The following is a 17,835-nucleotide window of genomic DNA, read 5'->3' on the forward strand; positions in this document are numbered from 1 at the left end:
TTGTATGCTAGTAAGCTGCGAATTATGAACGAGTTTAAAGCCTTTAATGTATTACTTTTTACATTTAATTATACAAAAATAAGATGGCATTTATTTTCAGTATGGTTAATTCCACAGAATTATTTCTTTTATACATAGATTTTATTTTGAAATCATAAAACATAAAACATCTTTACCTCATTAATATTAATGGATCAGTCTTGACATACAGGTCAATTGAGGTCATCAGCATGAGCTGGGTCAAATGGATGGACAAGCAAGCTGTTGAGTGAATTTTTAAGCTTACTGAAATCAGAGTTTGTACTGAAATTTACGGTAGAAGTCGGGCATTTTTTCCCAATTCTAAAATGGCGTGGTTCAAGAAGTAAGTTCACTTCACAAGTAATAAATAAATTCAGCTTTGAAGCTATCCAATATCATGATCATGTACAACAATTTCATTCTCATTTGATAATCTTGAATTTTGATTTTGAAAGACAGTCATGACAGTAGTTTAAATTTGGGTTTTTTATATTTACATGTTTAGCTGCCTTAGATGAGGGTTAGGGTTATAACACTAATCCTTCAGTTGATTCTGATTTTGCATTTGCGAGTTTATATGCATGATTATGTGCATTTCACTGCTCCATAGCATAGCTGCAATAGTTAGGCCACTGTTGTAATTTGGTTCACATGGTATACCAGAACGAAATTAAAATTTGACGATATTTTATTTTTGCTAAACGAATTAATCTGGAATTTTTGATGCACCGGTACATAAACATTATGTAGCCAGAGGTTTCCAGTGGTATAAAAATCTCAACTTTTTTGAGAAAAGTGGGGGATGAGGCTGTGGAGCCTGTGGATCACGAAATGCCCTTTTATTTTTAAAAGATCCGTAACCCAATAGAGGCCTTTTGCCATCTTGTGGGTACAAATGATACGAGTGTTCATGTGTCGGACACTACGCGCAGGGCGCAGCTTGTCACGCAGCTATGCAGCTATTATCACGCATATCATCGACACAGTGATTTTCCTGTACCCACAAGATGGCGGCATATATGACGTCATGCTGACGGCCTCTATCAATAGACAGCCTCATCCCCCCAATTTTCTCATTATAGGTGACCCCGGCCAGGTTAGAAATTTAGAAATAGGCCCATGCATGAATTTTGTATGATGAGTCTTAATGACCTATTTATATCAAATTTCTAACCTGCAAGAAAGAAACTGTTGTATGTACATGTAAGATAAAAATTCTTACCCAGAAGAAAAAAACTTGCATTTTCAGAATTTTTGATTTTGTTTTTAAATTTCCAAAATTCTTTTAAAGGTTTCTCTTTTATTTATATTTAGCAATAAAAATAGCAAATTCAATGAAATTAGGCAAAATAAAGTAATTAAAACGTTACTAACACATTCATGCATTTTAAAAACATAAAAAATTAAATATAGGTCCGATTTTTAAGGTAAAATCAATTTCTCCCTAAATAAGGCCCGGAAATAAGGGGATAAGGGCAAGGGTTGGGATTGGGTGGGTTTGTATTAATAGTTACATGTCGTAAGGTTGGAGTGGGTTAGAGAGTTCTTGCATCATGGATCAAAAAAATTTTTCAAAATAAAATTTTTTCCTACCTACACAGTCCCAGTTTTTTCAGCAATGTAACCGGAAACCAAAAGTTATTTTTGTTAGGCCTAAAAAGCATGAGCTATCTTGTCAAGAATGATAACACTGGCCAACAAAATTTAACTTTTTTTCTGGTGACTTGGATTTAAGAGTTGTTTTTAACTAATTTGGGGTCGCTGATTTCAAATATGGCATCAGTTTTTCCCTATCAGGTCAAGTTTTTTTTCTATGACAAATGGTGAAATTTCATGAATTACTATTTAGAACACATATGTTTAATAAGCAAGGACAGGGTGAGTTATACTTTTTGCCTTTGTCTTAAAAATATTGTACAATGTACATTAAGTGGAATTGGACTGATAAATACAGCTTAATAGCAGACAATCATACCTTCCCATGATGCTTTGCACCACATAATGGAGCTCTGAAACAAATGGAATCTTGTATATTTCTACATATTTCCGTAGACGTAAATTTGTTCCATAAACATGCTAAGGCAAATCTTCTTGCCAAATTAGTGTACCTTTATATAGTTGATATTATTATGTCAATATTTATGCATTTACCTTTTGACTTTGAATTGGGTTCATGTGATTTAGTAACTTTATGGACCCGGGCAATACACCCTCTCATATAAGCGGGGGTATACCATAGGGTGAAAATTTGACGTGATATGCAAAAACTAATGCTATACCGTATTTGAAATCAGCGACCCAAAATTACCTAAAAACAACTCTCAAACCAAAGTCACCAAAAACTGTGTTGGGCAGTTACACCCATTATAATGGGTGTAGTGGTATGTAATGTTAATTGATGTGTACTGGTTTCCATCAGGACATGTACTTGATTAAATGTCAAGCTATTGCTGAATAGGGTGCAACTCTACTTGTCTTATTACAAGGCTGCCATACCCCAACCCTAAACCCTAACCCTAAACTCCGTAAACAAAGACTGGACTCAAGTCTAGCAAGTTGCACCCTATTCGGTAATCGTACCTTAAATGCTAAATCAAATATATTGTTATTATTTATTTATTTGTTTATTTATTTACTTTGGTCAATTATTTTGACAGATTTGATGATAAGGAGAATATATCTGGTGTTACTCAGATGAAGTCCTCTGTAATACGTAAAATAACGTCAGATATTTTGTCAAATTACCCAGCTATAGCAGAGTATCAAGACATCATCTTGCCCAAGAAAGAACAAATGAAATTAGTCAAATGGTATGTACATGTATTGGTGTTACTCAGTACCTGGACTCATCAGTATGGCTTGGTAAATTATCAGTATCAGTCATAGCCCGGAGTCACAATAGTATTGAACATACAGGCTGTATCAAAATGATTGGTACCCATCAGTTTAAGGTGTTTATTGACAAGCCTGCATCTTCAATACAACTGTGGAGTGTGGATCTTCTTGAAATGCCCAGGATTTACAGTTTTATGATCATATAACATTCATTTATAAATAAGGGAGCTCCTCCGTTTTATTTTGATATGGCAGTCTTGTCCATAATCACTGGAAACTGATGGGTATATCAATCATTTTGATATTCTGTATAGCCCAAGAAAAACAATGATCACATATACTAATATGTTCAAATGGTGAATTCTAAAATAATATCTACATTAAGGAAAATAATGTCAATTACTTCCTCTTCCCCTAGAATACAATGATGAACAAGCCCAAGTTTGCAGCAAACATTATATGTTTAATGTTTAACATAGAATCCAAAGTTTTCCGTTTTACGGAAAACGGAAGAAAATCACGGAATCGGAGGTACAACACGGAAAATGATATTTTTGTATGATGTGACAAAAATTGTTTAAAGATAAGAGAAATAAATGTTAAAAACAATGATGAGTTGTGTATGTCAATATTTATGATAAAAATACTGTTTCATAATACCGAAATAAAGGTATATTACCAAGGCATGAATCCCCTATATCCCTCCAAACATCATAATATTCGGCCTATATTATCGTGAGCATATTCCAATCAGAGCATATTGATCGCGATATTGAACACTTTATTGTGACATTAATATCATTGTTTATACATTTTAAGCATTATTCATGACACAGATTTTACAACACCGATTACAACACGGAAAATGGATTTTAGAAAACGGTAAACTTCGGACTCTAGTTTAACACATTGAAAGTCTGCGGTCACAAACGCCAAATGATAATGCTACACCACTCAACATTACCTCACCTGTATACGTGTATTGGTAATTCGGTGCAGGGTTGTGATACAGTGCTCATAATTTAATAATCTCTCCCCTTTTACTTTATAGCATGTAGGATCAAAAACTTGACACACATGTCTTTAGTTTCACTATCATTCACACAAATTGGTTAAGGAGAATCCCCGTTAGAATTAATTCTCGCCAAATTTCAAGGCAACTTTAGCCAGTGGAATATTAATTTGAAACCAGACACAACAAATTTGGATACCATAATTTTAAAGGACCTAATATAATCAGCTTTCATTTCATGTTTTAAATGTCATAAAAATGTGACAAAAGGATGCCAAGTTACTTCGCAAACCCGGTTAAAAAAACATGGTTATATAATAAGAGGATTGGGATTCAGGGTCAGAATCTCATTTCGTAGTGCGAGAATCAATCTTGATTTCTGTGTAAACTACAAATGTTTGTGAGAATTGAATCAGCTTTGATTCACACAAGAATCAGCTTTGATTCACACAAGAATCAGCTTTGATTCACACAAGAATCAGCTTTGATTCACACAAATTTGTTCACAAGCATTCTTGCGAGAATCTATTCTAGAATCCTCGCTTAAATCCTGACCCTGGGATTTGAATGGTAACTGAAAAACAACTTTGCCAAGATTGTCCTCATTTTGCTGGAAGGTTTTAGTGGAAGAAGGCCCCCATCTGCAATAGCTGCCAAATGTCATATTTTTTATCAACATGTACAATATAGAATGCAGAAATTGTCAAATGTCCAATAGGGCAGCTATTGCAGTTAGGGCTTAAAGCCATATGTGACCATCCAGCACAACTGAGCCCTGAAGTCGCCAATCATCATTTTTGAGATATTCAACCAACATATTCTGCTTGAAATTAGCTTTAAAATGATGTATATCATGTCTATAGTACTTGACATTTAAGTAGTGAAAAATCAATAAAACAGTCAATAAATCCTTTGTTTCCTATTGTTTATTGTTAAGTTCAATGGAGCATATCTCAATAGTGGCACTGGAGACATCCGGGCTCAGTTGTGGTGGATGGTCACATATTATAACATTTGCTGAGGAGAACGCCCTCAAAAATGTTAAATTCTGGTTTTTACACGATTGTAATGTACCTTAGTCAATAAAGATACATGTACTCTGTAGTCTTGTCAAAATCCTAGATTTTGAATAAAACGATGGAACCGGCGTTTTATTATTACAAAGGAAATATTAGTCGAACACGTATGCACAGTACGTACACGGCGTGCGGGATACACATACATACACCCCAAGGATCGTACCATATTACAACATGCAGGGAGTAACAATTGCATAGGCGCTAGTAGTAAATTCCAATTTTCTATGCTTTACCTCACTTGTTAGGTTCAAAATTAAAAGGGGACATGTCTGACAGTAAAAGCTAACATTTTATGGATACTAATCTATTTTTACAGAAATGTGATAATATGGCTTTAATTAATACTGCTTGATATACGGTATAATGTACTTGTTACTATTGAATACCCATAGCTTTAATTTAATTAATATCACTGCATTTTGATTCCTTTTGCAGCCATGATCACATTGAAATTCTTACCATCAAAGGGGAACCACTTTTCTTCAAACAGAGAGGAGACTTTATGCCAACATTAAGGTTACTACATAAATGTGAGTAATGAATTGTGTATGTGTAATAGTGAAAACATTATGTATGTACACTACTCCAAGAAATTAGAGGAACAAGGTTATGTTATAACTTTAACTGGGTATTGCATCAACAGAAAGCATCAAGGACATGTCATTTGTATACCAGGTGTACCCTATTGTAATCTTAGCAATACTGGACAGTCAAATGTGAAACCATGCATGTCTTCAAGGACTTACGGCCTTGGACATCCACATGTTCACTCAAAGCACTGATTTTGTGTAAAGCAGACTCCATAAGCTTTTCTCAGATTTCTTCATTCCAACATGTTAATCCAATTTCTACTGGTACCGCTCAGTCTTCTGAGCATGTGGGATGTTGTTAATGGCGAATTGACCGAGGTTGAGGTTGCTAGGGTTGTCCAGATGCTTGCAGAAGGTCACACACAGCGTTATGCAGCTGAGCAGCTTGGGGTACCTCCCAGTGTCATTAATCGTGCATATCATCGCTACCTGGAAGATGGTCTGTATGTCAGAAGACCAGGCCAAGGCCGCAGACGTATCATAACCCCCCGGCAAGACCGTTATCTCCAGTTGCTTGCTCGTCGGAACCGCCAGAGTACAGCAAGATCCATAAATATGGACTTCCGCAGAGGGGCTGGTGTGCGTATGAGCAATGAAACAGTAAGGAGTCGTTTGCATGAAGACGGAATGAACGCTAGAAGACCTGCAACAGGTCCCATTTTGATCCCACGGCACCGCAGAGCCAGATTGGACTTTGCCAAAAATCACCAACATTGGCAAGATGGTGATTGGACCCCCTGTACTGTTCACAAATGAGAGCAGATTCACTGTTTCCACCAATGATGTGAGGGTGTGGAGACGTCAAGGAGAACGATATGCTAACTGTAACATTGTTGAAGTTGATCATTTTGGAGGTGGGTCCGTCATGGTCTGGGCAGGGATCTTTTGAGCGGACGTCACGGACCTTATTGTGATAGACAGAGGCTCACTGACGGGTGTAAGATACAGAGATGAGGTACTGAGACCTTTTGTTGTCCCCATTGCTCGTGCAATTGGTCAAAATTTCATTCTTATGCAGGATAACGTCCGTCCACATATTGCTCGTGTTGTGATGAACTTCCTGGACAATGAGGGAATTGAGACTCTGGACTGGCCTGCAAGGTCACCTGACCTGAATCCAATAGAACATGCTTGGGACATGCTTGGTAGACGGGTAAGACAACGGCAACAAGTTCCAGACAATGTCCAGTCACTAAGAGATGCTCTGATTGAAGAGTGGATCACCTTCCTCAGGACTCCCTCCGCACCCTGATCCAGAGCATGCCTCGACGTTGTGAAGAGTGTATAGCAGCCCGAGGAGGTCATACCCATTACTAGGCACCATTTAAGAATGATTTGTGGAGATTTTGATTTCAAAACTGTTTGGAGAACCTTTTGTAAGCAAAAATAATGCCAAAATTTGACAATTGGACACTCCGATACTCTGAGGACCAGCTGATTGGAGAAACACATTTTTTCATTAGTCATTATGTCTAGCAAACAATGGAATTTGTCTACAATGAAGTTGAACCAATTTTTCAATGTATTTAAGTTTTATCTTTGATGAAAACATGAAATATAGGTTTGTTCCTCTAATTTCTTGGAGTAGTGTATGTACATCTACAATGTACTATATATTGTAGACAGTATATTTTTTCATGGAACAATTCAATTCACTGGCGTAGTGCACATTAGAATATGACCGTTGCTTTCTTTGTTATGAACCACTGATCGAAATGATCACAACACAAAGCCTATGGCTTATCATAATTCGGAAAAGGTGTATTAGCCAAGGCTTGAACCAGTAACCAATGGATACTAACATGCACTACGTCAGCGAATGGAGAAGCATGAGTCATTAGATACATTTCCCAGCAAATTTTCGATGGGGTTTTGTTTGCATCAGGGGTGACCAACCTTTTGGACACAAGAGCCAAGTTGTGAATTTCTGACAGTTTGACGGGTTGCTTATACCGTAAACGTTCGCCTAATGGCGCACCTGGGCTCTTTTGCCATGGGGTAAACTAAATTTCATGTACAAATAGAGAGCTCCCAACAAGAATTAAGGGTATGTGCCCTTATTTTCTGGTGGGATTTTTTTATGGGAGGGCACTTTTAGTTTGTGTCTAAAATTCCAGTTATGTCAAGGGAGCCCATAGCGCCATTAGGTGAACGTTTACGGTAGTGGTATAAACTTATATCATAATGTTGCATTGGACTTCATTGGGTTGCATGTGGCCCACGGGTCGCTGCTTGTAATGCATTTCGGATTGGGGGAGTGAATATGCACTGAACCAGTGCTCAAGAAGCCCTGAAATTAATGGAAACCCATGAAATGTGCCCTTTCCCATTTTTGTCCTTAATGCCAGTGTAGTGGTACATAGACAACATTGAAAAAAAATAGCAACGATTGTAACATATCTTGACTATAATCTCTATGCTTGTTATTTTTCAGTTCCTTTCATTCTCCCACCTCAACAAGTAGACAAAGGGGCCGTAAGGTTTGTATTAAGTGGAGCCAACATCATGTGTCCAGGGCTAACATCAAAAGGTGCAATACTAACACCAGCAGAGAAAGAGACCGTAGTTGTATCCTTTATTGTGTAATCTTTTTTAAGGTGAGGGAAACAAACATTCTTATCTTTCTATCATTTTTGTTAACAGATCTGACCACCAAGGGTAGCGCTAGGTTGCTTTTGTGGATCCCGGACCCACCAAAATAGAGTTCGGACCCCCTGTTTTTAAATTTTCTGCAAGTTCAGGGGTCCCTGCAGACCCCCAGTTTTTCAATCTAGCGCTATTGCAGACATACTATTTATGCTGCATTTGTGCAACTCGGACTCACCAAACTTCACTCCGGACCCCCTACTTTTTAATTTTCTGCAAGTTCTGGGGTCCCTGCGGACACTGGAGTGTTGAGTTCTAGCACTACCCCTGCTGACCACTAACTCTGTTGTACTAAAAGTGGCTCCTTCAGAGATGACACTCAGTTCCAATCCAAAACCTAAACTTGGGAGAAAAAGCTGAAAATGTTCCTGAATTTTGATATATTCTGCAATTAATGGAGATATGGGGATGTGCAGGTTTTTGGTATATTAATAACCTCTTTTTTAAGGCCAATTTTGGTATCTGGATGGGTCATTTTTTCCAAATTTTCTCAATTTTTTACGGATACTCAATGTAGGAAAAGTTGTTAAATTTGGCAGACATTTTTGAGTTTTTGTGTATCGATGGGTCCAATTTCTTGAAAAGTTGGTATATTAACTAGAGGCAAATGGTGGTCATAGACCACAAACCTAGCTGGGGCATGTTGGTGTTGTGGAGGTATCTGACCCCTGCAAAATGTTCCAAAAATGTTCCCCTGTCATGAGGCTTGTTGTCACCGAGTTTTGAGTCCGGTACTCCTCACAGATGTCCAGAAAATGCAATTGTAAGATTTGACCCAGATGACCTTTGACCAGACCCCTGCAAGATGTTCCATAATTCACCCCTGGTCATGAGTTGTCACCGAGTTTGAGCCCTGTACCTCTTACAGATGTCCAGATAACGCAATTCTAAGATTTGGCCCCAGAATGATGTCTTTTGAGCTGACCCGTGCAAAATGTTCCAATATGTTCCACAGGTCATGAGGTTGTCACCGAGATTGAGCCCCGTACCCTTACAGATGTCCAGATATTGAAATTGAAGATTTGACCCCAGCTGACTTTTGACCTGCCCCTGCAAAATGTTCCAACATGTTCCCCTGGTCATGAGGTTGTCGCCGAGATTGAGCCCCGTACCATGGACTAATATAGAGCACGTAGTGCGATGGACTTGCAACTCCGTTCACCGACGTGAGGCCAGTGGCAAAAAATAAGTCCTTATATAAATACGCGATTTACGTAGCCTATGTCGCTAGCTGCTGTCGTTGATGGCAGCAGCATTTTTCTGTAATTAGCATATTCGTGACGTCATGCTAACATAAGTCTCCACAGCACTACGCAGTACTATCGTAGATGGCAGCAGCATTTTTCTGCAGTTTCTGCAGGCTATCAACAGAGTAATACACAGGGGAAGCCGACGCTGTCGCCATCTTTTGTATTGGCGCTAGTATAGAAGTTGCAACGGCCTGCCCGTACCCTTACAGATGTCCAGATATTGAAATTCAAGATTTGACCCCAGCTGACCTTTGACCTGATCCATGCAAAATATTCCAAAATGTTACTCTTCTCATCAAGTTTATTGTCACTGAATTTCAACAAAAAAAATTCGGAAAAAAAAAAAATTAAGGAAAAAAAAAAATTTCGGAAAAAAAAAATTTCAAAAAAAAAAATTTCGGAAAAAAAAAAATTCGGAAAAAAAATTTGGAAAAAAAAATTCGGAAAAAAAAAAATTTGGAAAAAAAAAAAATTTCAAAAAAAAAAAAATTCGGAAAAAAAAAAATTAGGGAAAAAAAAAATTTCGGAAAAAAAAAATTTCACAAAAAAAAAAATTTGGAAAAAAAAATTTCAAAAAAAAAATTTTGGAAAAAAAAAAAATTCGGAAAAAAAAAAGAACAAAAATTTCTATTTCCCTTCATTCTCTTAAAAAAATCCCAATTTCCTTAATTCTCTTCAATTTCCTTAACTTCCCTCAATTTCCCTCATTTTCCCAAATTTAGGGATAAACGCTTTTCCAGTATGGGGCGGTATAGGCTCTCCCCTCAACAAGTATCATAGCCATGCGACAAACAATGTAGACGTAACAGCATTTTTTAGCGTTTGTTACTAACGGACTAACGGACGGACTAACAGACGAAGAGACATGGTGACTTAAGATGGAATTGGATCGGTTGCATTGATATTGTATAATGTATATATCCAGTTGATGTAGTTTTTAAGTGGCTGGCACTCAGCTTCCACCCAGGGGCCAATTGGCTTTTGATGCTGGCTTTATTTGCTTCATTCTTTTTTTTTTTTTCATTTGACCCACGGGCGGACGATGAATGCAAGCCAACTTTGTATTCTTTTTAGTATTTTAACTTTAGTATTTTAGTATTTCTGTTTGTATTGTTAACTTTTGTAAATACTTTCAGTATCATCTTTTAATTCTTGTTAACTTTTGTTTATATGGATGCACCACCAAGACGGTGGGTGCCGCTGTTATAAAAGCGTTTTCCAAATAAATAAATAAATAAATAAATAAATAAATTGAAGAGACTTTAAATGACAGTGGTTTTGACCAAATCTTTCGGTCTGTGTATAGGCCTATTCATCAACCATCGTGGATTAGATTGTTTCAAGATGCAAATCAAGATCATTACAATAGAAGTTGGTACAATACAGCTTGTAATAAATCCTCATTGTGTGATTACATACGTTTTAAGAATAAGCCCAACCTGGAGAATTATCTTCAAGATAAATTGGATTTTTATGGTGCCAGCTTAAAGTTTAAGGCAAGATCAAATACACTGCCTCTAAACGGTAGAGTTGCCTCTTGGCATAATAGTAAAACTTCTGGTTTATGTGATTTGTGTCATAGTAATATAGAAGATATTAGGCATTTTATATTTTCTTGCCGAGTGTACAATGATATTCGTTCTAATGAGTTCAAAAGATTGAAGGAAAGTTTAGAAAGGAATGGTCTATTATATGTATGGGAATTATTTATTACAAGCAACATTGATGAGAAATTATTTATCTTGCTTGGGGGTGACTGCACCCAATTTTACCAACTTTTCCTAGTGACTTAGTTCACACTGCTAATGTTTGTTTTGATGTCACATGTAAATCTTTACTGAAAAGAACATGGAAGGCACGTAATGATTTCCTTAAGTAATTAATTCTTCACCACACTGAATACAATCTTGTCTATTGTATAATGTATATATCCAGTTGATGTAGTTTTTAAGTGGCTGGCACTCAGCTTCCACCCAGGGGCCAATTGGCTTTTGATGCTGGCTTTATTTGCTTCATTCTTTTTCCTCACTTCATTTGACCCACAGGCGGACGATGAATGCAAGCCAACTTTGTATTCTTTTTAGTATTTTAACTTTAGTATTTTAGTATTTCTGTTTGTATTGTTAACTTTTGTAAATACTTTCAGTATCATCTTTTAATTCTTGTTAACTTTTGTTTATATGGATGCACCACCAAGACGGTGGGTGCCGCTGTTATAAAAGCGTTTTCCAAATAAATAAATAAATAAATAAATAAAATAAATAGAGCTGCTATTTATTTATTTTATTTTATTTTATTTTACAAATTCGGCTAAAATACATCAAAAAGCAAAGTAAAATTACTCAATATATACAAAAGGAAACAAAAGTAAAATAGACCCAATTAATGGGCTAGCCAGGAAGAGTCAGAAGCATCAAGACACTGTCACCAAAAGGTGTGACTCCTCCAACCCATTGGGGCAATTACATAAAAATATATACTATTGCACTGTTTAAACACATTGTGTGTACATCCACATCACAAGGATGCACCCGCCAGCCATCACACATGCCTCCCCCACCTACCAGCCAAGAACAAAAACCAGACCCATGCCACGTGGAGGCCAATCCAGATCATCCCCAAGCCACATTGCCTACATGAAGGAATACAGAAAACATTCCCAAACCAGGCAACCCGGGGACGACCCCAAGCGACCGGGACCCGGGACGAGTCCGGCACCCACCCAAGGCCAACAAATGAAAAGAGGCACATGCAGCAGCCGACAAGCCCACCCTCCCGATATGGATGTACACATTATTACATTATTACAAGATGGAAATCTGCTCAGTGACCTCTACCTATCAGACACATGGATTTACCCCCCCTCCCCCGCCACCAGAACCCAACCAACCCACCCAGCAACACCCCACCCCACCCACCAGACCAACACAGGCCACACTCTAAATTACCCGCAGCTAACACCCGCAGCTAAAAACAATGATTCAAAAAGGCCAAACCATATCTTCACAAGTCAAATAATTCTTACATAGCATCAAGTCAGGGTTTCACAGTGGTTTGTTGCCAGCGGAAGAACCCGAACGATTATAATACCTAGGTGGGGTGTAAACCCCAGCTAGGTAAAAAACATGTGCAATTTCACTTTGTTGCCAGCGGAAGAAAACGGGAAGATTACAGTGGTTTGTTTCCAGCGGAAGAACCCGAACTATTACAATACCTAGCTGGGGGGGGTGTAAACCCCCCAGCTAGGTAATGATGGGTCCACTTTCATATTCCTACCTTTACCCAAACCAAACTTACACTGGAAAATGCCTCCAAATGGCATGTAACTTGACCTGTGGGGGTCATTGCCATTCAACCAAGGTGGAACTGCTTGTTTTGTTTTTCCTTAATGAAATATTTGCAGGCACTTATGGCTGAGGGAAAGGAGCATGCACTCGCAATAGGAATAATGAAAATGTCTGCTGATGAAATGTAAGTAGTATAATTAGGGCTCTTACTGAAATGTCTTATATCTAGGACAGACCCATGTATCCGGCTACTTTGTGTGCAAATGGGAATCAGACCAAGGGTGAAATTTAGCAGGAGCCAAATGGCTCCCATCAGACCTAAAGCAGCTCTGATTCCTGTCAACAAGCCTGAACCGGGAGACAAATTTTGGTAGAAAAGTGACTCCTGACTTTTGACCTCCATAATTTGCAGTTTTGCACTACATACCTACCGTATTTCGTCAAATAGTCTCACCCCCCCTCAAATAAATGCCCCCCACCACTTTTTTCAACCAAGATGTTTCAAAAATACCGATATTTCCATGCTATCTTGTATAGTAAGTTGCCCACATGGTCGATAATAGTGTCAATAATTGGCGAAAATCTGGATCAGAAACCCGGAAGTGAACCAGAAGTCAGTGTTTCTAGTTCATAGTTCGTCATTTTAGCATGAGTTGTAAGTTTACCTAATGATTTTAACAGTTATTATCGTTCTAAACTTGACCTTGAACAAATGCCCCCCTTGGGAAACGCCCCGGGGCGAAATACGGTATGCATATTTTCAAATCATCAAGCATACATCTTATTGGAGCTAAATATTGGTAATTATACAAATTCTTTCAAATGCATTTTGTTACATTAATATACCTGATTTTTCCCCAGAAAATCTGTGAACAAAGGCATCGGAATAGACAATGTACATTACCTCAACGACGGACTCTGGCAAATGAAAACGGTTAAATAGCAACTGGTTGGACTCTGTGGTGCAAAGAAAACTTAAAATACAGGCCTTCCATGTGAGCATTGACCAATATTACCAGCCTGGCCTTGGGTGTAAAACACACTACTGTAGTTGCAGCTCATGTGCAATGTTGGACAGTGTAGACCACTGCCCTCTTCAACAGAATCTCAATACAGGGCTCACATTGCTCTATCCAAGTTGAAATCCATACATCCCCTATGGAAGACATGACCTAAGTTAATCTTCCACACATGGAATGTGAATTTCAAATGGGGTTACCTGAATGAGTGACTCCTTTTGAAATTTACACCCTCTGTGGGAGATTAATACCATGTCTTCAATAGGGGGTGTATGGAGTTTAACTATAATATAGCCCACTTAGCACTGGGCTGTTGGATCAATCCAGCTAGATAAGGAAAGCTGTAAATGCTGGTGGGCAATTTGTAAAACACAGCCAACTCAATTTTAAACATACAGTGGACAAGTTAAATGTAAGCCCTGCTCAATGTTGAAAACATAACAAACTTTAGGATGAAAAGAATATTTTTCTCAATCCCAATAATTAAGAAAGCTGGTGGAGCAACTTGTCACCCAGTTTTAAGTACTGTAATTATATGAAGATTAATTTTTTCTAAAGGTAGTGTATGCATGCTTTTAAAGCATATACTATAAGGTATACCGTATTGTTTGTAATAAACGCCTGGGGACGTTGCATTTTTCTAAATGTGTGGCGTTTTTTGGAAGTGAATTGTCAGTGAAAAAAGCTTAAAAATCGGGTTCAATTTCCGATGGTGCTCCTGTTAAAAGGAGGATTTACGACCATACAAGAGATGGCGGCGCCCACTGAAAATTACAATTTCGTGGGAAATACAACAAAATTACACCTGTAAGTGCATGGAATTAGTGAAATTTTACCATAATTAGGCAATGAATGGATGGGAGTTGAGTCAAAATAGGTTTTTTCCATGCAATTTAGCGATCGTGACTGCCATTACTGATGCAAGTTTTAAGCTTACCTACACGATATGGCATGGAAATGTTTGCATTTTTGTCTATTTTTCACACAAAAATTGGAGGGGGCGTTTATTAGAGGGGGAGCGTTTATTACAAACAATACGGTAGTTCCAACTTTGAGGACACCTCTGTCACTTCCACAAAGGTATTAGAGTGATTTGATAAGACAGGTGCCCTGTTCAATTCTTAGCAAATCAATGTTATATTTATTGCTCCATTGCATTCACACTCACAAACACTATGGAGCAAAATGGCCTCATCCCAATGGCATATTCAATAACCTCAATCAAACAATCATAGTACAAAATTTGACCTCAAGTTTCAGAGTATGAATTTTTGTACCCAAATCTTCAAAGGTCATTCAATGAATGTGCAAATGTTTTGGGGTTAAAGAACTGTGCCTTGATAGATGAACATGTCTAGTGAAATTACTGCTGACACAAAGAATGGAATTTGTTCAGCTCATGACATCATGAGGTGTCACCGTAGCTGGAACGTTTTGTATTATTTCTTTCCAGCATCCAGATCGTTAACATCTGCGTAATCTGATCTTGAGATCCCAGTTACTTTATTAAAAAATCTCACAATTTTGTCACAGCACTTTAGGCCTTTATCAGGGCATTTCAGTCCATTAAAATCGTGTAAAAATTAGAATTGTGAAAAACATTGAGGGCATTCTCACTCCTCTTCTGCGAATATTATAAGGCAAAAAACAAATGTTTGTCTCAAAGCTCAAAAGTGGTTTGAAAACAAATGCGAAATGCGATTTTTTTTTTATTCCCGACTTGGTATTTTGAGGTAAAAAATCTGCGCGATTTTACAAATGTGCGCAACCTTTGAGACAAACCTTTTTTTTTGGCCCATATATTATATTGCCTTACGAAAACTATTTGTAAACATTGAAAGGGTTCAGATAAACTACCCTTTGGAAGAAAAAAAAAAAACTAAAAAGAACAAAAACAACCAGAGTAAAGCTTTTGCATCTATAGATGAAATATGTATAAATCACAAAAATATGTTGACCCCAAAATATGAGATGCTTTTTACTGTGTTCATTTCTTTTATATTTGATTCTACTACTGTCATGAAAGCAGTGAAGTGGTCTTTTTTAATTTTAATTTATTACTTCAATGAATTATCTTAAATATGGCTGTCTAACAGCATTGCAAAATTGCGAATGCCAACACAATGATGTGGAGTTTATTTCAATGAGTCAATGGTAGAATGCCAAATTTGTCAACCTGATCTTGGAGCTTAGCTTTATAAAACAGGGGAGGGAATGATATTCTGAGCTATTTAGCCATTTCTTGAAAGTTGAATCTAGTACTCAACAAAACAGACTTCTATCAACTACAACAAAAACACATTTTTTGTGCATATTTTCAGAGTATTATTACCAGTTTGGGGCGTGACTTCTCTCTTGTCCGAAGGGTCGCTATAGTCCGAAGGTTCTCTAGTCCAAAGGGTCACTAGTCCGAAAACCAAATATAGAAAAAGAGGGAGGTTTAGGGTTAGGGTTAGCGAGCCTTATTCTATATTCGGGCTAGAGAACTTTATTTATTATTCAGACTAGCGAACCCTCGGACCAGAGAACCCAATATTCGGACTAGCGAACCTTTTTCAGAATTCGGACCAGTGAATGGTAAATTACGTGTTCGGACTACTAGCGAACTTTCAGACTAAGGAGCCTTTGGACTAGGCAACCTTCGGACTAGAGAGTTGTCACCGTTTGGGGATAAGTGTAACAAACCAGATATTTCAAGTATGTGCAAAATGAGAATTCAAAAAAATAATCAAGGAATTGTCTTTCTTATAATGGGCCATTCTAGTTGTGAAATCCATACACCCTCTATGGAAGACATGACCTAAATCTCCCACACAGGGGAGTGTAGATTTCAAATAGAGTCACCCATTTTAGGAAACCCCATTTGAAATTCACACTCCCTCTGAAAAATAAGGTAATGTCATCAGTAGGTGGTGTCTGCAAAAAAAGTAATACAGCTGTTATAAATACGCCTATAGCTTCAGAACTAATAATTATTTTCACAATATTTCAACATAGAGAGAAGGATGATTTATTTACGCGAATTTTGATACCCCATTTGTGAAATGTCGTCCAACATTAAGAAAAATACCAGAATTTAAAAGTTGCAGTTTACAGCGATCAATGGTTATTATGCCAGCACTGTAGCACGTCATTATCTTCGCGCTTTACTTCAAATCAATACAAATAGCGGCAACTTTTAAATTCGGGTATCTTTGTTTCAAAACACTGCTGAATTGTTAATATTGAACGAAACTGGACATATTTGGTATCAAAATGCGCGTAAATAAATTATCCTTCTTTTTATGTTAAAATATTGTGAAAACAATTATTAGTTCTGAAGCTATAGGTGTATTTATAACAGCTGCGTTACTTCTTGTGCAGACTTTAGAATATATGCGCACATGCATATGGTATTGTTGAAGGGAAACTACTGGGGTGAGGGTTGAGAACTAGGAAGATGTAACTCTTTGGGCTATTTCATTTAAAATTCACACTACCCCTGTGGAAGATTTTGGAAATATCTTCCACAGGGGGAGTATGAATTTAAAATGGAATTAACACATTAACCAACTCTATTTGAAACTCACCCTCCCTCTGTGAAAGATTCAGTTTGAATCTTTGTCAGAGGGTGTATGAAATTCAAATGGAGCTGCCTAATGTGTTCATTCCATTTGAAATGCATACTCCTCCTAGGGAAGATGTTTTCAAAATCTTCCACAGGGGTAGTGTGAATTTCAAATGGAATAGCCCATTTTGGTACCAAAAGGCTTTCCAGTTCTCAACCCTCAATTATTATTGGAAGGTTATAATAAAACCCACAAAAGTTGGTTTTTTACATCATACATGTGGATGGCAAAAGACTGAACAAACTAAAAAACTATACCTTGTCATGAAATTAGTTTTCTCTACTTTAAGAGCACATGATTCTAAAAAATAAAACCCAACTAGATGGTGTAACTTTCTAAACTGTACATCCATGTCAAAATGACGAATTTGTCGGTTGCTACATGTGTCTCTTTTTACCATAGTTAAAAATGGGAATAAATAGCATTACTCATCTCAAGTGTCCAGGTAATTTCATATCATCCACAAGTCACATGGTTTAGGAATACAG

The 17,835-nt window shown here is 37.4% G+C and overlaps 1 protein-coding gene across 1 annotated transcript; it reads left to right on the plus strand.

Moving 5' to 3' along the window:
* The first annotated feature begins 208 nt into the window (after positions 1 to 208).
* On the plus strand, positions 209 to 17,759 carry LOC140160797 (malignant T-cell-amplified sequence 1-B-like). Its single transcript, XM_072184104.1, has 6 exons — positions 209 to 364; positions 2,679 to 2,831; positions 5,383 to 5,477; positions 7,972 to 8,105; positions 12,837 to 12,904; positions 13,582 to 17,759. The coding sequence occupies exons 1-6, from the start codon at positions 348 to 350 to the stop codon at positions 13,661 to 13,663; spliced, it is 549 nt and encodes a 182-aa protein (XP_072040205.1). The 5' UTR covers positions 209 to 347; the 3' UTR covers positions 13,664 to 17,759.
* Positions 17,760 to 17,835: the final 76 nt, after the last annotated feature.

Source organism: Amphiura filiformis, chromosome 9, assembly GCF_039555335.1.
Source record: "Amphiura filiformis chromosome 9, Afil_fr2py, whole genome shotgun sequence".
Classification (NCBI taxonomy): Eukaryota; Metazoa; Echinodermata; class Ophiuroidea; order Amphilepidida; family Amphiuridae; genus Amphiura; species Amphiura filiformis.